The 21,489-nt window shown below is 36.5% G+C and overlaps 1 protein-coding gene across 4 annotated transcripts in view; it reads right to left on the reverse strand.

The window, feature by feature from the left end:
• Window positions 1-21,489, reverse strand: part of LOC106138607 (E3 ubiquitin-protein ligase HECW2) — an 84,171-nt gene that overhangs the window by 32,458 nt on the left and 30,224 nt on the right. For 3 of the 4 annotated variants that reach the window (XM_060954734.1, XM_013339810.2, XM_060954735.1), the window contains 8 exons: window positions 19,930-20,034; window positions 17,652-19,790; window positions 17,334-17,478; window positions 16,940-17,114; window positions 15,652-15,837; window positions 14,800-14,925; window positions 13,250-13,342; window positions 12,482-12,642 (listed from right to left, as the gene is read on the reverse strand). In XM_060954734.1, coding sequence (XP_060810717.1) covers window positions 12,482-12,642; window positions 13,250-13,342; window positions 14,800-14,925; window positions 15,652-15,837; window positions 16,940-17,114; window positions 17,334-17,478; window positions 17,652-19,790; window positions 19,930-20,034 — 3,130 coding nt within the window. The remainder of the gene's footprint in view (window positions 1-12,481; window positions 12,643-13,249; window positions 13,343-14,799; window positions 14,926-15,651; window positions 15,838-16,939; window positions 17,115-17,333; window positions 17,479-17,651; window positions 19,791-19,929; window positions 20,035-21,489) is intronic. The other variant, XM_013339819.2, reaches the window with a different exon arrangement.

Consider the following 21,489-nt stretch of genomic DNA (forward strand, 5'->3'; position numbering starts at 1 on the left):
GTCATTTACGTCAAGCGAAGCGTTATGCTTTATTAAAATTTCATAAACTATTAAAGTATCTCATTTTTATTTTGCATAAGGGGAACAAAAAGCAAGGGTCAAACAATATAAGCCATTTTAAGATAACACAAAACCTGACACATGTCTCATAAATTCCACAGACGATAAAATAGAATGTGACGGATTCGAACGTTACTGGCTGTAGCAGAGCAGAATGCCACAGGTCGCCTATATTCCCGAGTTCATTTCTTTAAGGATAGTTATTAATCAAATGCCACTCAATATAAGCATAAAGAAAAATTGAAACCGGTTTGAAATATATTATCGGAAGAACTGTATTTACTACCAAAGGTAAGGTCATGTTTGTTACAGCTTCATCTGCACTGCGGCTTTGAAGGGGCAGTAAACTTAATTTTAAGTAATTTGTTTGACGTCAACCGATGTTGTGCAACCAAAAGATATGACAATTATTAAGTGATATGAAGTATTCCTATAATAAATGAATAAAAATTTTGAATTTCAATTTTGAATTTGACTTCCACGTAAAACTGTTACAGCTTGTACAATGAGACATAATAATCTTATTATGTGTAAACAATTATGATGATACGAATCGTTTTCAAATGTCTACACATTTCTTGAGTACAAAACAGAACATGATGAGACAGTCTATTTCTGGTGGATATTCAACAGGATGTCTGCAGTGTGCACGTGCATGTCAGGAATGACATTCTTAAATTATGGCTATGAATAAAAAAATAAAAAGTAGATAGTTCGGAAACTAAAATAAAATCGTCGTTAAAAATTGATGGACACAAAAGTCACCGCAGGTCATCATCCTCTTGACCAGAATCTGCCTGCGCCCATGATTCTCAGGATTCGCTCAATAAATGAAAAGGCAGTTTAGGTTAAATTTAAACTCCGGTGCAATTATACAAGGCGTTGTGGCTACACAAAATTATTAAACTTTTTTTCCGCCCTTCAATAAACTTATAATAATAGCATAAACAACATTAATTGTCACTAAGCCTTAAACAAATTTTATTGTCTGTAAGAACAATACTGAAGGTTCACAATCAGTCAATCAAATGGCCACTGGAAGTGGGTTAAACGGCGCCAGAGTGGTTCGAGAGCCGATTGTATGCAAATGATTGAGTTGTAGATGTTAGCTCGGCGGGGTCCCCGTGCGATCATGAGGTCCAAGGTGATAAAACAGCTGGGATTATGAAAGATTTATCTGATAGATTGCCTTTGAAATATATACCAGGAAACTAATTGAAAAAAACGGATGTATGGATATTGATCCTTACTCTGGACTAAAGCTGAGCAGAAGCATGATATTGTTGGTGACAACTGACAAATAACGATTTTAAAGATCTCACTGAGTTATTTGAACACTACATCTAATTAGCATTTTATATTAAAATATTAAGAATATTCATTATAAAGCACACAATGCAAATGGCAGGACTACAAAATTCGAACATAATTTATTTGAGATTATTGTAACACAGTCTTTAGTTTGATGTTATTTACGGGCTAATTCGTCAATCTAAAGAGGAAAAGAACATGTTTATGTGACCAATGTTCAAAATACCTAATGAACCAAATCCACAGAGTTCAAAAACAATAAACAAACTATTATCGCTGCATCACCAAGCAATTTTACATCCATTTAGCGCTTCGCAAGCTCGCCGTGGAGGCGGAACGTTCTATTTCTGTCTGGTTATAAAGTATTTACCAACGTATTGTCATATTTCTAGATGCTTCTTTTAATTTATATTTTCCCTTGATTAAAGTAAAACACCATCACCGTGGTTACAGATAGTTTATAGATGGACTATTTGTAGACTGCACGCAAAAAGGAACCAAATTTCCATATACAATTTTAGAAGTAAGACATATGAATACAAATAACCACTTTGTGGACTATCTATTCATTAACTTTTTACCAAATAATTTGTTTTTTCCCACACGTCTTCGGTACGCCACCCAAATTACGAAGTTTTGGGATAGATAATGGTTCAGTTGCACGCAATTATACTGATCAAGTAGGCTCAAACCTACTTACTTATTACCTCATTATAGAGCTTTTATTTTCTCACTGGGATTTTGGTATTCGTGGGAATTATGATTAAGTTCCTTCAATATTTTAGAGGTATAGTTAAAAGCCGGAATAAAGGAGTTAGAAGTTTGAAATATCTTTCCTAGTCCAACAGAGAATGATATTCATAACAGGATAAGAAAGAAATAAAGTTAAGAATATAATGACACAATGTGTATTCGTCCATGATTTAGATTTAAGAGATCAATATTTGTACATTGACGTCCGATGAAAATGCTGCAGTGTAGTTTGTTCCGCCGCTTCTTCTACACATGCGCTTTGGAAGCGGTAGTAGTTATAATTAGATTTAAGTGATGTGACGTCAATAAGTGATACCTTGTATCCAATTTTGAAAATAAATCTATTCTATTCTATTCTATACTGACTTTGCAATAATGAAAATGAACTAGCAGTACGAAGTAGCTTGCCAGTTCAAAGCTAGAGTTAGAGCAGCTCAATTAGTAGTAAAGATTTGTTTTTCCGCATCAGCAGCTTCTTGGTACCAACTTTATATTTTCCATTTTCCGCTACTTCACGATTATTTCTTGTTAAATCGAGTAAATATCTGCTCATTAATGCATATAATTACACTGACTTCTAAGTATATTAGTTCAATCATGATTCATTACTTTTTAGATTAACAACCCGTGCTTAAATTACATTTCTTTTGAAAACAATTAAAAGTTCTCCACTGAGTTTTTGTACAACTCAGACATAATAATAACTAACCGCTTTTGCCTGGCGTCCAATAAGTTCATCAAACCGAAGGTAAAACATGTTTTTTAACGCATTTTGTAAAATATGTAGCTATTTTACAAATCTACACAGTGTATCACAGCTTACATATTTTCATATTAGCGTTCGGACGACGGATACATTTACCAAGTGCACACCCTCATGAATAAATAACTTATTACAATCAACAAGCGTTTGAGAATCTTATTATCGGATGATTAGCTTATTTCGTAGAATACGGCATGAGATTTCCCCAGGGCAGACCCTTTCCACTAAGCTAAGGATAGCCGGCCTTATAGGGCACAATAGGTTAGTTCACATTTGTCAAGTAGTCTGGGTGAGGTGATTCATTGGCGAATGGGTTAAGTTGAACTTGGTAGTAATCGAAGTAAAGCCACTTCATTTCGGACACAGAAAAGTTCTCAAACAGTACTATAAATCAATCCGAATACATACATACATACATAAAATTACGCCTCTTTCCCGGTGGGGTAGGCAGAGACTACATCCATTTGCCACGATCTCTGCATACTTCCTTCGCTTCATCCACATTCAAAACTCTCTTCATGCAAGCTCGGCGGTTTCGGGTACTCTTGACCTGACCCTTTACCAGGATGTCCTTAATTTGATCAAGATACGTTAATATAGGGAATAAAACTGACTTTTCAAAATTAAATTTGGCGTAATAGTTATTAAACAGTCAAATCAGATAGGTACAGACAACTGAACCTAATACTAGTATGGATTCTTCGTTTACCACTTGACTCGGCCGTGCAACTCGACCCATGTGGAATTTCTCAATCAAAGGCGAAGCATAGCAATTAGATGGTGACAAACGATATGACTCACGGTGCAATTGAAAATTGCATAGGCTGATTCTAGATAGGAAACTTGGTGTCTTTATATGGCTATAATAAGCCATGCAAATTATAAGATACTTGTGGTACGTAATGCATACATTTCCACTGTGCTATTTAAATACGTATCTTTAAGTGATTTTACAGTTTTCCTGTATACTTAGTTCTTAAATATTTATCTCTTAGGTCTAAATTATTTATATGCTATGAAATGATCGATCAAAAGCTTGCTTCATGATTTGCGTTTGTATGTATGTATGTTTGCATAATCACGGAATGCGATCACAAAACGCTTTATCAACGAACTATACAATGTCGAAATATTAATGCGTTTCAGCTGAGAATTCGTAGAAAACATCAAACATATTTTACTTATCGAGATCATCTTGAGAGCTTCGAGGAATTTTATTAATAATTTGCTACATTCTCAATCTCGAACGAAAATAAAACGACACAAATTTGGTTGGAAATCGTAAGTGCAAAATTTCAAAGCCCACACTTGATCAAATAACAGTTGTTACTTGTAACATTTGAAATGTTGCCTTGTACGAAGCAGAATTGTGGAATGGTTTTATTGCTTTGATAGTTGTGTCCCAAGAGCGCCTTCCTATGTCCACAATGCTAATAAAATGTAATATAATTCAGTTAATATGGTAAATAGGAGAACCCTCCCAACGTGGATATCGGTTCTTGATCTAAGTATAAGAGCCCATCTTCTGTCCCCTTTTGCTACGTCCACAGAAAAGACGTAACTGCTCTAAAACTCTAAAGTGCAAGAACCACATTGTAATTATAACAAATTACAACAGTACGATCTTATTTTTCTTCCTTTTTAAGTACCTACTCTTTAAAAAATAACAGCTATAGTACTGTATACACGTAGTGTAAATAAAATGCAAATTTGAAACCACTTTCAGTGAAAAGAAAGGTTTCACTCGCTTTTAATTACAGACGAGTGAACATTAAGAGCACATTATAATTTCGGAATAGGTCATGGTACAGAAACGAAAAGTTGGAAATGTGTAATGTTATTCTAAAAATTAAAATATCGTTGGATTGAAATCTTTACAAAAAAAATTTTTAGAAGGTATATCAAATTCCTCATAGTATTACAAACTGTTTTATATAATTGATTTAAATTGATATCATACACTGAAAGAACTTGACGAACAAAAACCTCATTTAAAAAACGGACAAAAATAAAGAAGTACCCGAAGCGCTAACAATTATGTCTGTCTGTATGATGTCACTCGTCTCGACAACAGGCGGTCGGAATCCTTAGAATCTAGCGACGGATGTTGTGTTCACGATATGTTTCCTAGAAATATTTTCTAATTAACATCTAAATTATATTGTAGTAAGGATTATTGGTAACAGGTCACACTAAAATCCTGAGAAAAATATTATTAGAGTTGTTTGTCGGATCACAGGATGTGTGACTGTTTAAAGGTATGTCTGGTAAATATTCGCCAATCAGGAAACGAAATTTAAAATATTTTTATTTTCACGTTCCCTAATGAAATCTCGATGTTTTTTAATAAAAGTTTGCTCACAGAAAACACGCTGCTTGCGTTTTCAGCAGTGAAGGCTAATAGATTCTGACTAAGGTAACATAATATTAGTAGTTTCCACCTACCCCAATATATAGGGCCCAAGTAACAATTAGGCGCTAAAGTAAGATTTATAATAAGTCTATAAAAGCGCTAACTAGATTCTAAAGTGGTTTATGGGTGTAACAAATTACTTAGTGTTAGAGCGCGCTCTAACCCTACTTTACCCCCGAATTAGGCACAATTTTTATATTACTTAAGGTTGTATAATGACGGTATACAAGAGTTATGGTAATTGGCTAAGAGGTACAATCAATGCTATAAGAAAGTTATGATAGCGGTAACAGGATCTCTTAGCGATACAAGAGGGGTAAATAAGCGTCAACTGACTCCTTAAGCGGTACAGTAGAGATACAAAGGCGTTAATTATATTTTCAAGCGCTAAAAGGGAGGTAAATAGGTGTTTTGTAACGGTCTGAACGCTATTCAAGATAATTAAACTAATTTTGTGATCTAATAATAAATAATTTTATTTTCAATGGCTATAAGTTTACGACTAATGATTTTTATATTAAACAAAAAAAGTGATATTGTATGGTGCGAAAGGAAGTATATTTTTGCTGCGAAAGGAAGTATACTGTGAATATGTTACATATTTATTGGCAAATAATTCGAGCGCCCGATGTATGTTGTCTATTTACTGAAAACTTTTCCACGTATTTACAACAATTTTTTTTTGTAAATACTTTATAAATGTTTATTTTGGTTGCGACGCCATTGTCAAAAACAAGTAGTCAATATAAGAAATACAGTAGTGACCTTAAGCGTTATTACTTTACCTTTAGTCACAAAAAAGTAACAATAGACGCTAGAGGATCTGTTATAGCGAAAAATTATACTCCTATTTGACTTAAGGTAATGCAAGAGAGTTTTGAATAACTTCAAGCATTTGGTTCTATATAAGATTAAATAAACACTATTGTAAGGCTGGTAGCGCTTATTAACGCTATTGTGCAACTTTAGGTTCTTTTAAAGAGTTTATTATCACCTGCATAGCACTTTTGGAGGTAGTAGCTAATTCTTATTCTTATTTAGATCTTAGAGTTCTAAGATTCGCTTAAAGCTATAACACAAAATGCTGTGCATGTACAACAGTGTTAAGATTTGCCATAATACATCCATAACCTTTAAGCTCGCCTAATTGTCGCGCTTGTAACTCTGTATTATAAGTAGAAGTGATATACGTTACTTGGTACGCCACTTTATCGCCAATAGTCATAAGTGTTGCTACTGTAATGCCTTTGTAGCCCACTAAGTAACAAAATAAGCTCTAATCGTCGCCTAAATGTTTGTTGGGGGTATAATAGAATGTGAGCAGAATGAGTAATTACAATAATATTATCAACAGAATCGTGTATCATAAAGATAACCTTAAAGGACGGCTGCTTATCTATATGATAATCACTGTGACAAAGATTTCGGTCCTGTTATGATTTTTCTTAATACATGACAAGGACATCCTTTACATAATACTTTAAACTCTGATATATGTTAACGATGTATGTCTGATAATAGCAACAACAACGCTTTTATATAAAATAAAATAATATTTTTCCGAAAGAGGTGTCAAAACATTAACAAACGGTACCTACATCGAATATAATTTAAAAAAAAAATATCACACCACACATCTGTCTAAATTCATCCTTTCAACTAAATATAAAACCTCAACTAATTACTGTCTCAACATTAACTACAATTAGTAATAAAATAACACTATTATTAAATTTTGTATGGCCAGGCCTTGGGTGATTTGATACAAGCTGTACAAATTGACCAAGGATAACAAATAGGGGCAACATAGAACAGTAGGCCGCTTTGTTAGTGCTGTCGGTTCAATTACGAATGTTGAGCGATGGTTGTGTTTGCACAGCCAATTTGCTTGTGTCCGATACATTAGTTAGGTAATAAGTCATTGCTTGTTTCATAATACGTTTAGCCAAAAGGCATGTTTAAACGATAAGGTTTAAACGAACGAAGTTTGACACGAAATGGTTCGCGTGTTATACCGCAAGTCTTACAGGAACAGTATTTTTTTCTAAGATGAAAGTATTCTTGAAACTTTTGGAGTATAAGTATATCTATATTTATAAAATTCTTCCCACGAGAAAGGATATAAACGTGTTTTTTTTACTTTCACGCGGGTGGAGCTGCGAGCATAACGTACTCTAGTGTCTTATGAATGCAGTAGTAATATTATATGTCTGTGTATGCGAAATTTTATGAAAATCGGTCAATAGAATGACTTGTGAAGTCAAAGAAATACACAATACAAACTCACTTTCGTATTTAAAATATTTGTCGGGATAAACTTTTGTAAATCAACAATGTAATTTATGGTTTACAGAGATCTCTGTCTGCTGAGTTCAATACACAGAAATGATAACATTGAAAGTCTCGAAATACTTGTTGAAAATCTAAATAACACCGACCTTTGGCTCTTGGCGTTCATTCTTGGGTTGTTTTGTTATTTAAATAAAGGAGAATATATTTGTATTCAAAATTCACAAGTTAATATGTCTGGCTCGGCTCTAAGTAATACTTTTGTTTACACCATAAATGTCTTCAATATGAATGCTTTTGATCACGTTATTTGCGTGAAATTAAACAGCTCTATTTTGGGCATTCGATTAAAATGTGTGTTGAATTGTAATCAACTAAGTGAATTACAACCTTCAATAAACAAACAAACAATATCAAAACAACGCACGTCATTGCAAACAAGAATGAATAGTAAATACTGTAATTCGGTAATCAAAGTGATAGGAAATAATATAAAATAAAAAATTAAATTTATTTTCTATACAACCTCACGGACCGTGAATTAACCGTACGGTAAGGTTGACAGCTGAAACCTAAACTTCTTTTAGTAAAGACGAAGCAAATGACAGGGTCAAAAATAAAAAAAAAAACCATATAAACAATGTAAAAGAACATTCCACTCAATGTGATTTGATTCCGACATAACGATACAGGATGCGTTCACAACGTCAGGTCAGTACTTATGGCGACGCGACGATAGATAGTATCGCGCAGTGTGACCTGCAGATCTGCGCTGAGATTATCACAGCACTGCATTTCCAGTGCACTGCATTGGAATAATAACTACAGTTACTTATTAAAGTAGCCTTTACTGGGAAATACTTATAAATGAGAATAATAACACAAATAGTGTAGTTTTCCAAAAAGTTCGAGAATATTATTTTGTAGAAGCAAGCCTTATCGTAAATATTTTGCCAAGAAATGAGTGAGTTGCAGAACAGAACAACAACTTACCATTGAAAAATATTCAGTTGAATGTAACGTAATAAGAATTAAAAGGTAGCTTCAGACAGTGAAAGAAATTGACGTCATGAAAAAAAAATATATTATCTTACCTCAATATCGACATGAAAAAGTTTGGGAAATTATATGCGCTACGATTATTATGATATACTTTCCAGACTAAGATATATTTATTCAATTCACCAATACATAAAACTGTTCTGCACACGATCAATGGTTTTGTATAGTCATATGACCTGAATCTCTTCTATTTTCATCCATACGGCGAATGTAGGACAGTATTAAAATAAACGAACCGCTGAACTAAGGTATTACCTACCTCTGCTGTGCAATAAATGATAGGACTTAAGAACGACTGTCACGCAAGTTTGTGTAATGTCGGGTAGATAATATATTGTTTTATTACATAAGTGGTTATAACAATAGGTGATGTTTACGTTCATTATAATACATGATTCGAGAAACACTAAGTGGTAATATATATTTATTCTTTTTTATATTAGTGCCGTGTGGTCCCCGGCACATATACCTATAGAAAAAGAATAAGACCACTCCATCTCTTTCTCATGGATGTCGTAAAAGGCGGCTAAGGGATAGGCTTTATAAATTTGGGATTCTTAGGCGATGGGCTAGCAACCTGTTACTATTTGAAATCAATCATTAAGCCTAAGAGCTGAACGTGGCCTGTCAGTCTTTCAAGACTGCTGGCTTTGTCTACCCCGCAAGGGATACAGATATTAAGATTATATGAATATGAATGAATATTATATAGTAAGTATATAGCGGGTAGGTGCCCGAGGCTTTCCGGCAGGTTTGTATAGATTCACTACACATCTTCCTATGATCAAAGTTAATGTTGTAATGTTGCATTACCTGTGAAATTTAGACCTTTTAACCTAATATTGCAATTATGAATCCCAACTAATGTCATAAATGCGAAAGTAAGTTTTTTTGTTGCATCTTTACGCATTATACACTGAACTAATCTTCTTGAAATTTTGCTCATTTACAATTAAGAGTCTGGAGAAGGACTTTAAGATTTGCGAAAAACCTGTGTTCTTTAGTAGGCGGCGCTAGATTCGGGCGGGCGAAGCTGTGGGTTAAAGCTGACAGAAAAAAACGTGCATTAAAATGTATATTATATTCTTAGCTCACGTAGTATATTGGGTGAGTCCATAGAGACACGAAATAAAATTTGTAATTAGTTTAAACAGGGTGCGCTATTAGAGAAAGCGAACGATTACCGGAATGCGTGATCGACATGTAATATTTTACTTTAAATTGCTCAATAAGTACTTTTAATTATGCAAAAATTAATCCTTTTCTTATTACATCTTATTTACTAAAAATATTATTAGTTAAAGTTCCATTATCTTTCCTATGCCTTAGAACCATAAATTACTGAAGTTACAGCACAAGTTACTCACTCAAACCTGTTACACGATAAACACACAAGTGGAGTATTATCATTCATGTTACTTACAATGTAAGCTAGTCCATAACAACTACGTCAAGTACTAAGTAAGTATTTATTGGTCTGTGTCATTCGGTAATGGCAGCTAATTAGGCGCAGGCGCGGTAATAAGAGATAGGGCTTGCGTTACTTCGGTGCGCGTGCGCAACGTTACGTATTATCTAATAGAGTTAACTAACGCTGTTGTGGTAATATTTGTTTCTTTATCTATAACAGAGGACACTGACTGACATATCAACACGTGTTTTACCATTGGGTCTATGGATTTTAATTCTAGTATGTAGTTTAATGGTGAGGTGTAAGGGTAAACGAAAAGAGTATTCCTCAAGATATCCACGGGAGCGAATTCAACGGGATATTTATAATTCGCGGGCGGAATCGGGGATAATTCTAATTATTTCATAGACGTTTCGGTTCAAATCAAGAGTGCAACGCAATGAAGAAGCAAATAATTTGTTGTTGCATATTTATTTAAACTTCATTGAACAAAATACAAATGTATAGCACAATTGGCGGACTTAATGCTAGAAGCATTATCGACCAGTCAACCATTGGGTCTGACAGTGAACTTAATGTGGGGTCAAACAAAATAAATATATATGAAAACACCATTGCAAAAAAAAAAGAGAAAAATGTGATAGCAGACCGAACCAGTCATCATACCAGTAATCAGATCGTACAGTAACTGTTCACATTCTGTATAGACACAGATTAAATAATAGTAGTATAGCTACAAACAGTTACAGACTAAAATAGTAGGTTCCCTCTGATTACAACTTGTATGTAGAGCGACGGTGTTTTTTCGCGAACAATACCTACCTAATTATTTCGTCATTACTATGCTAACGGTGTCCCAGATCGAAATTAATTCAGTAAAAAATGTTAAGGAGGACGATAGGCACCTACTGAATAAATTTGCTTATGAACATAAGATAGCAAATAATGAAAAAAAAAAAAAACTTTTATGTCCCTTCATAGAATTCAAGTTTTCATAAATTTATGGAATATGAAGTGTGTGTGGTGTGGTATTTTAAAGAAACAAGAGAGGTCTGGGTAGTTTCACACCATGGGGGACAAGCATGGTAAATTCAGACGGAAAAATTAGTTAATTATTTTTGCGTTAAAATAAAAAGTTTCTTATGAGCCTTATTTGAATAAAAAAAATACTAGGCACTTAATGCCTACGCAAAGGACAAATTTTGTCGGTAGATATTTTTAGATATCAAAGTGCCTTCTAAATTTCAAAAGTGCCTTATAAATTCGCCCAAGATAAAAAATAAATCAGTTTTATACACTTTCTCCACTGAAAATAAATGAGCACATATGAAAAAGTTCGACTTTACAGTCATACTTTAGTTGTTTTTGAGCACATCGCTAACAGTACAGCCATAAAGCGTAATAAACCCGTTACCCCATCTATACACTGTAACTGTAAAACTTGTTTACAACCATCCATCATAGATGGCGTTAGTGGTATCAAAAATCTCAAAGTGTCGGATAAAAGGAATGACCAAAATAACTTGTTGACTATCGCTGAATGCATAAAAAGACTTTACCATATTTGTTTTGAGCACTATATTCGTAAGTTTTATACTAATCAATTTCTGAATATAACTGGCGGTAACATGATATCAAGACCTTTTGTGTCGAAAGCGAGCACCATAAAGTTAATTTTTTTTGTCTACAGAAAAGGGTTCAGTCTAACTTTACTAACTTTCCCAGCCTGTTAACTTGATAATATAACCCAACTTGGATTTGGTTCTGCTGATGACAGCTGCATTTACTTTTTCTCGTGAAATTGAGTGCTAGCAGTGAGGAAAAGAATCTTAACCTAAGATAATTATTTTAAAAGTTGCTGGCCACAAATTCAATAGGAAAATGCATGCATGTGCCTACATTCACACCGCGTTTACTGTGTCTCGTAGAATACCCATGCGTATTGACATTATGTTGAAAAATACTGGCTGTGCCGTATGGTTCCCGGCACCAATACAAAAAAGAATAGGACCACTCCATCTCTTTAAGGAGTCGACTAAGGAGTCGCCTTTTACGGCATCCATGGGAAAAAGAATCCCAAGTTTGTAAGCCTATCAAGGGATAGGCTTCTGATTGAGATTCTTTTTTAGGCGATGGGTAAGCAACCTGTCACTATTTGAATCTCAATTCTATCATTATGTATGTATTACTGGCTACTAATACACTAAGAAAATCATCGACTGTGCCAGTGACGGATTTAAAAATTATATTCAAATTACTTAATAATTTCAAAATTAATTTAATAAGTAGCACCTTTGTACTACAATTCAAATCTGTGGATTGATATTAAATGAATCTGGATATTAATTACAATTAAACATAAAAAAAAAACAATACTGGCCAATAACACTACAAAAAAAAAAGAAACAAATCCACCAACCTGAGGGTACACGTGAGTTGGACATCGTTCTGGTAGCGCGCCAACGCGTGCGCGCCCTCCACGCGCACCGCGTTCACCTTGTCCCGCAGCGCGCCGCCGCAGCCGCCGCAGCGCTCGCGCAGTATTGACATTATGTTCGGCTGCCGGAGGAAGGCTACCACCTGTTTCATATAAAAATATATCTCTTATTACCCAGACCGTTTCGGGATAACTTTTGAAAATAAGCATTACACTGTATTTAAAACACGGGCCAAATTGTATCCAAACCCGTCCAGCTATTTAGCAATGAAAGCATAACAGACATTTGTAGACTTTCGCATTTATACCTATGCTCTGAAATCGACGTACCTAAAAGGACTACTCTCACACATGAGGAAAAATACCTAATGAGGAAAAATCCAAAACATCATTATTTCATCTGCATACAGTTGAAAATAGGAGTCTCTCCCCACTCCACTTTAATTAGTTGCGTATTTCCTGATTCTACTTTCTTCTTCTTCTTTCTAGCGTTAGTCCCGGCTACATCCTCGCCACTATGGAGAGGACTATGGATCATAGATTGGGTGAGACAAGTTTTTACACGAAGCGACTCCAGTCCCCTAGCTTTTGCAGAGAAACCTAACTCATATTGGATCATGGTTACACATGCAGTTGCCTGAATGTCCTCACGATCTCACGATGTTTTCCCGTACCGTAACCTAATGGGTTTAGGTCTGGTTCTTCTTTATGTCTTTATAAATGTAATAGTGCTATAGATTATAACCCCACCTTGTCGTTATACGCGACAGGTATCTCATTTGGTGTGTTGTGCGCGTGCGCATCCGACGTGGTGAGCGGCGGCCGCGGTGGCGGTGTCGGGGCCTGTGACAAAATAAAAATAATTAGAAATCAACAACAACACCAAGTCTTTTGGCGATATGCCATTCATAAAGAAGTTAGATAGAATAAATATAATTAATATACATAAAACACAATCACGTTTACGATAAAATTACCACATAGTTTTAAATGACAATGACCTAAGATTATTAGAATTCATTATATGTAATCTTTATTCAAATAACATTTTGGAATATTTACTAAATGTTCAAACAATCAAAATCCAAACTATGCAACCAGTTTGTTTTGATTTTGTTTTGCTCAAATTAATTTAACGACATACTTTAACTTAAACAAAACAAAATCAAAATATGCAACACAAACCAAGCACACATCCATAAAATTTAAAAAATTAATAACTGGTCGTCTTCGACTTCTACCTTACATAGGCAGTGGAGAGAAAAGGCCAGTAGAAGTCGCGGTAATGACTAAGAGGGCATCTAAAGTTAATAATCCACTTTAAATAACTATCATATACATATAACGCAAAACAAAAAAGCACACCGCGGCACAGACACAAAAAAAAATACGAACCAAATAATAAAATTAAAGCATTTAAAAACGAAGTGCAACGTTACGAAAAAATTACTAAACAAAGGAAACTGACAAATGACCGGTCATCTCCTCTGGACAGACCAAAGAATCATTTTGGCATAGCAACAGGTTGAAACGTAAAATAATCACCACTACCACAGCAGCCAAACCAAAATAACAGCATGCAAAACGAAACAAAACAAACACATAAAAACGAAACAAGCATACAACCGAAATAAATTCTCATTAATCTGATCAAAAATTTATGAGTACAGTTGGCGAAAAAAAAAGTGGAAAAAATTCATCAATGCATTCTCATCATATCCAACAAAATGAAACAAGCAGCTTATCTGCTTGAACATCAAGAACAGAAACATTCACCGAACGTCCCCGATGAGAAGGCAGCCAGAGAAACGTGGGTATTCACCATTTGTCTAGTGCATTGCAATATTGCTTTCATTATTCACCACTACAAAAGTATATCTTAGATAAATGGGATTCATTACAATTTTTTTTCAAATAACGTTTTGAAACTATCCTGTGTGATTCCCAACACCAATATAAAAAATAAAAGGACCACTCCATATCATTCCCATGGATGTCGTAAATGGCGATTAAGGGATAGTCTAATAAATTTGGAATTCTACTTTAAGGCTAGCTAGGGCTAGCAACCTGTCACTATTTGAATCTCAATTCTATCATTAAGTCTAATAGTTGAACGTGCATATCTGTCTTTAAAGACTGATGACTCTGTCTACCCCGCAAGGGATAGAGACGTGATTATATGAATGAATGAATTTTGCAACTTTTACTACACACACTAAGCAATCAAAATCCAAACAACATAATTTAAACAAAACAAAATCAGAGCATGCAAAACGGAACCAAGACAATATCCATTGGACCTGATCGAGGACGGCGGGCCGCCGCCGCTGGGGCAGCAGCGGGGAGAACGGGCCGGCGGCCGGCGCGCGCGGCACCCGCGGGTCTATGAACGTGGTGCGCCTCATCACGTGGTCCACGAAGAACCGCTGCGTCCCAACACGGGTAAGTACATTGTGAACACCGCTTTAGAATATTCCGTTTGTAAATTGACTAAGGATGGCGATGGTCTTTGTGTGGAGACTTTTAATTTCCGAAAGCCAGCCATACCATACCTCGCCTAAATACAGAACATGGACTTTTTAGTAAGACTAATTTATGACACATGCTTATAGACAGTTCAAGTCGCTTCGTTCAACATATCGACAAAGAGATGCAATAAGGACCAACTGCGTTAGTATAAATCAAGCGAGGTATCAAATTGAATTATTTGTGCGTTAACCTACCTATTATTTTCCCCTTAAAAGTCTTATTCGACTGAAAGATCGTTTTCAGTATCGTTTAAGCCTCTACGATATTGCTCAAAATTTCAACTCCTCCGAAATTATCTCCTAGTAAATGTTTATCTTTGATGATATATGTATGTACATTGCACTTCTTAACAAACACAAAAGACTAAGATATTTAACCTTGCCATTTCTATCTAGTTTTGTGTCCCATTACAACAATGTGGCAAGTGGGATGATAACAAGAGTGTTAGTATCGCTCAAACAACAAGGTGTCCCAAATTTAACTTCATGAGATAACCTTCCAATCTCCATTTACGGTCGCATATACGTGCAAGATCATTACTACCTTAAGAAAGATTTACCCAAAGTCCTTAAATAAATCCCTTTTGCCGAATATCGATAATACGAAAAAAAAAAACATGTTACCTTGCCATTTCTGTCCAATTTGGTGTCCCATCCTAAAGGCAACTCTCTCTCAGTCTCACTGAACATGTTGACAAGGGCGACCAGATCTCTGTTGTGTTGGTACCGCTCAAACGACGACGTGTCCCTCCGGATCTTAGATATCATGTGCTTGAGGGTGGAGTTACCATTGTATAGAGATGACGCTTCCTGAAAATAAGGGAATTTAACTTTATTATACATACATACGTGATGAGAAAATTCCTAGTTTCGTTAGAATTGATAATTGTAACCGGTGTTTATATCGAGAGATGGAGCTCAAGAATGAATATTTTAAAATCTTTAAAAAAACGACTAATACATACAACTCAGATTTATGTTTCTAAAACGGTATTAATAGTTAGCCGATATAATTAAAACATTGCCAAGTTATGCAACAATATCTTCGGTTGTAAAAATCACTAACACGTTATCTTACCCCAGACTTTATTGTTGGGAGCTTGTTACAAGCGATGTCAGAAACAAAACACAATTTAAAGGAATAATTTACATCTCCATTATCGGGGAGTAACATTTTAAAGCCAAACACAAACAAAACATAAATAATGACAAATTCGTGCATGTGGGTTGAGGGTATAACGTGTTCAGAAATAATTATAATTAATTGAATCTTATGTGCTCGGAACTATTTCTACAAGCCACAAATTGGTAATTTGGAAGTGGGTGGGGCGAAAATTATAGTGGTGTTCGTTAATTGGATGATGCATGTAATTTCCTATTGGGAGTCATTCAAAAGTGATTTGTTTGATTGGAGATTTCTCTTGATATGCTTTGGTATTAAGCTGATATAAATATAGCACGCTATTTATTTTTGGTTCCAAAGAAATGACAGATGAAATGAGTGGCAAATGGACAAATGTAGTCTCTAGAGTAGAGATTTCCAGTATAGAGGTGTGATTCTATGCAACAAGACTTAAAACGAGGATATTGCAAGTCATAAATTTGGATATCTTTAATTGTTCAAACAAGTTCCATAGTAGGTTATTAAAAACATGACAAAAAAATCTGCTCTATAGCCATCATTTACACACTTTGAGTACATTTATTTATTATAGCACATTTATTTACAAATACAGTATCGTTGCGTTAGTATTTGGTAACACAAGTTTCCAACTTACTTCAAGGCTAACTCAATCTGTGTATTTTGTCCCGTATATACGTAATTATTTATTTCTAAAAGACATGACATTTAAGATTTGGAACGCCAGGTGACCACTACCATTGCATCATCAAGACTGACATCAAGACTCACCTGGTTCATATGCAGTATGGAGTAGAAGTCGGGCCTCGCCAGGAACTCAGCGGCGGGGTGCGGCGCGGGCGGCGCGGCGTGCGACGAGCCCGCCAGCGCCGGCGGCGGCGACGCGCACGCACTCTCCTCTTCGGCGAGTTGAGTGCGGGTCATTGTGCGCCGGATCGATTGGTACCTGGAAGGTTTATTTGAGAATTAAGTTATAATAAGGTTTATTTCAAGCAACATGACAAAAGAAATAAATTTTCACGATTCTTTCAAATATTTTATTCGGGCTTAAACTCAAAATCGACAGACTCTTCAGGATTTAGATAGACTACTTTTTTGTCTCCAGCTGAGCTCGGGGCTAAATCATCTACTTTGTCTAGTTTTATGATAGCGAGATCTATATCACCTTCGATCTAGCTGCCGCCTCTGTACTTCCGGAGCCGGTGATCTAGGAGTGGTCCCGTTGACCCCGGGCCTTTGCCATGTGGTCGTCCTATTGATGTGATCGATGTAGAAAACTCGCCCGTGACTGTCCATACGTGCCTCCCAACCTGAAAGTAAACGTTGACAATCAGAAGTGCTATGAAGCAGAATTAACTATATTCAAAATTGATTCTGGATGTGATTCAGACCTTCCTAACATTTGCATGAGAAATGGAACAAAATTACTTCGAACTCAATATAACAGAACACTTCCACAAAAGTCAATCTGACAGAAACGTACCTGCTGGTAATGGCTCTTCACATTCAATAATCCCGCCAATCATATTTGCAGGAAAATCTCCTGTTAAAGCCATTTGCCTCGATGCTCTTTCAGGTATAGAAGGAAGCCTTATTCCAGCCATATGTCTCAAAGGAGTTGGCGAGGCTACAGCGTTGTCGTTGTCATCATTATCATCCACGGGACGAGGCCTCCGCAAAACTACATCTTCCGGGGGCCCAGCGTGAACGATCGTGAAATGGTTACTATTTACAAACTCAAGGTTCGGCGATCTGATCTCCGAAGTCCTCAATTCGTTAGTGAATTCTACCATTTCAAAGTTTTCATGTGGCCTATTCTCAGCATTTATCGGTGGAGGATGGAGGTCTTGAGGAGGCATGGGCCGTGGTCGTCTTGCGTGGTGAGTGGGCGTAGGAGGGCACTGTGGCACTGCAGTACCGGCTAACGCTGCCACGCGAGTCAACACTCTCGGATGAGGACGCGCCGGACTCTCGATACTGTTCTTCATATTATTTATAGTTTTAAGGGGCGAATGTTTAGGTGTTCCATCACATCCTAAGTTCTTCAACAAATGTCGTGGTAAACTTGAATGTTTTGGAGTCGAACTATCGTTCGAATATTTTCGATTCATTAGTAATGTCCCTACACTAGGTAAAACTCTATTACTATCGTCAACAGGCGATGTGGAATGCGATGAATTACAAGAACTAGGAGCGTTGGAACTATTATTATCCAATATTCTTGTAGGAGTTTCAATATGCGACGAATTTAAAAAAGCTGTCATCATCGTGGGTGTAGCACGCCCGGAACTCTGCCTCGTCAACGGTTTATGACTCTTAAGTATAGTTATTTCTTTTTCTTCAATTTGATTTCTATTGTCGTCTTCAAATTCGGAATGATTGCTTATGTCATTCAAAAAAGTATTTTGAGCTTTTTCTTCAGACTTTGCGTGATTTGGCGTCAGGGTAACGCCATCGACTATATCAGTCGGGGGACTAGATTTTTCTTTCCTGGCAAACGTCGTCGTAATGTAATTGTCAGGTCCAATATCTTTTATAAACATTATATTACTTTTACTAATGCTAGAAGAGGCTTCAGGTACATCTTTCAATTTCCTTTCATCACTTAACCTAGACAATTTCATAGAAGAAATAGTCGATTCACATAAGCTACCATCTGTTTCTGGTGTTGCCAAAGGGGCAACGTTAGGCCCACCTCTCCAAAAACTCGTAGTTGAAGATATTGCTCCCTGCTTTCCAGAGTAAAATTCACCTGGTTTAAAATCGTTTATATCGGCCTGTAAAACAGCCGAATTCGTTATATTATTATCAGTAAAAAACTGTTCATCTATATCTATTAATTCAAACGTGAACGCATCTTCTGGCTTTGTGAGTTTTTTTGGCTTTCGATGTCGGGGTACCTGGGGCGGAGACAATGCATGCATTCTTTCCAGCGGTTTATGAGACTGCCGCGGGGGCAGAGGGGGTACCGGCGATTTTTCCGCATCACTTGGCACATTGGCACCTTCGACATCATATACAAATTTCATTATCTTGCATGGATTTTTTGGTGACCATATTTTGTAATACTCGGTACCTGGCGAAGTAGGTGATTCAAACCCACTATTTGCGATTTTCGATTTCTTTTTGTTTCCAGTAGATGTGTTTCCCATACCTGTGTCGACAGGAGGAGGACACTTCTTTTTGACACCGGAGGAAGTTGGCATACAGTCCATTGCACTTTGAGATTCATTATTTACAGAATGAGATTCCTTACTTACGTTACTAACTAGAGATTTACTATGATCACATTTTGTTTGATCGAGATTCAAATTGTTCCCGTTACTTTCTAAAGCACTAATTGAGCATTTGTTAACATTATCGCTGAGATGCTTGATATCTTGGCTAGTGCCCGGCACAAACTCTATTCGCGGAGGATTTTCAGAGTTCATTTCAAAACTTTCATTGTTGTATGAGAATGGTGACACTTGGTCACCACTTCGTTTCCTCGAGATACCTTCTTTGAGTCGGAGAGGCAATTTCTTAAGATCAACCTTAAATCGTGGCGGTAAAGCTGGAGATTCCGCCACGCATTCTTCACCATCACCATTATAGTATCTGAAGCAGAGTAGCTGCTCACAGTCTGTAAATAAAGATACAGAAAAAAATATAAGAACAATATCATGTTGTATATAAGACCTAACACGCCATGCATGTTTATTCAAGCTTAGTATAAGCACGTAGCGGCATTGAGTGTACTGCGCATTAGATAATAGAATCACCTTCATAAGGTTGATTGGGCTCATCAAGAAGCCACATTATGTCGCCGGTGGCGCATCCGGTCGGCACGCGCACGCGCCCGACGACGCCAGCGGAGCTCGCCGACTCTGCAACCAACAACAACAGTCCATCACAAATCTACACGATTAATATTATAATAAAGTGTACAATTATTAAACTACTAATAAACAATTTTGAAAATCCCTTTAAAGACACATAATATCTTAGGTAGAGGGCCTCGGGAAAACGACAGTCATATTTAAATCACGTTTTGGAAGACAACCAAGCGAGTGCTCAGGATTTTCTATACCATCTTATGCATATATCTACACTTATTAATATCTCGCATATAAATGAAGTTAATTTACATTCAGGTTTATAAAAGGAAAGAGTAACAACATCCACTTGCGCAGCAGGATTGAAATAAAATCGAGAAATCGAGCTTGCGTAATCCCATTTAAAGGCATCGGGTGAGTCGGTTTAAAGATTAACATTAAAAATAAAAGTAGCGCAGGTGCAAAGGAACATTTAGCAAAAACAAACAACAAGTGAGCGAAGCCGCCTGCAGACACCGGCCGACCGCGACGAACCCTTCCGTTTTTTATCTAACAAAAATCAAGAGCGGGCAATGTGGGTTGGTTTAGTTCGGCGCAGGCGCATCACAAATTATGCGCCAGACGTAATCACCGGATGCGGGAGTCGCCCGCACATTTCATGCAAAATAATCGAAGCCACCGAATTGCCAGTTAATTGGGGTAACATGAACATAAATTTCAGGGATGCAAATTGATTCCACGAGCTGATGCCGCCTGAACATTGGCATATTATGATCGGATTAAAATATACGAGCGCGCAGTTAACATCTTCCTGCTGTTAATAAAGTGTTCCGAGATACTATAAATATGATCCCTCCCAAGAATCGTTTACATGAATATTTTGCATTTATATCCCGGCAAATTAACACTGAACATAAAGTGCAGTAGTGTTTGTGAGAAGGTCTGCTTAAGAAATTATAAATGATTGGCCACATGTAGAGAACAATAATCACAGTATTATCTCAGCGCTGTTTCCGTTGGGTAATAATTACGTCCCGAAAATGAACAGCGAGATCGATAGTCTCCATTAGTTTTTGCCTCCAATAATTTGTTCTTCGTTCTGAAGGGCAGAGACATCGTTTACAGTTGAGCACGTATGCGGACTGAAAATTGTTTAATGGTTGTAATTTCCTGCCGTACTTAACGAGTGCGTGATTAGGCGAAGACGAGCGTAAGCTTAGGTGTGTGTTATTAGTCAAGTGAACTCATGAACTTCTTATGACGATTCTTGCTTGAATATGACGACACGCGGTGACACAGAGGGCTGTTATTTCCGGTGGATGACGCAACAACCACTCGCTTCCGGTCGCAGGATATGGGAGGGAGGAGATACAAGTGTTGCGAACTAACGGAGATGAGCCGGCTTGTTTCCATGGGATTTGCGATAAAAACTCGGACATTGTTATTCGTCAACACGCGTGTCTTATATTGCGGATTAAGAATATAATGAGGGGGACAAATAAATAG

The sequence above is a fragment of the Amyelois transitella genome, chromosome 5 (genome assembly GCF_032362555.1).
Source record: "Amyelois transitella isolate CPQ chromosome 5, ilAmyTran1.1, whole genome shotgun sequence".
Taxonomy (NCBI): domain Eukaryota; kingdom Metazoa; phylum Arthropoda; class Insecta; order Lepidoptera; family Pyralidae; genus Amyelois; species Amyelois transitella.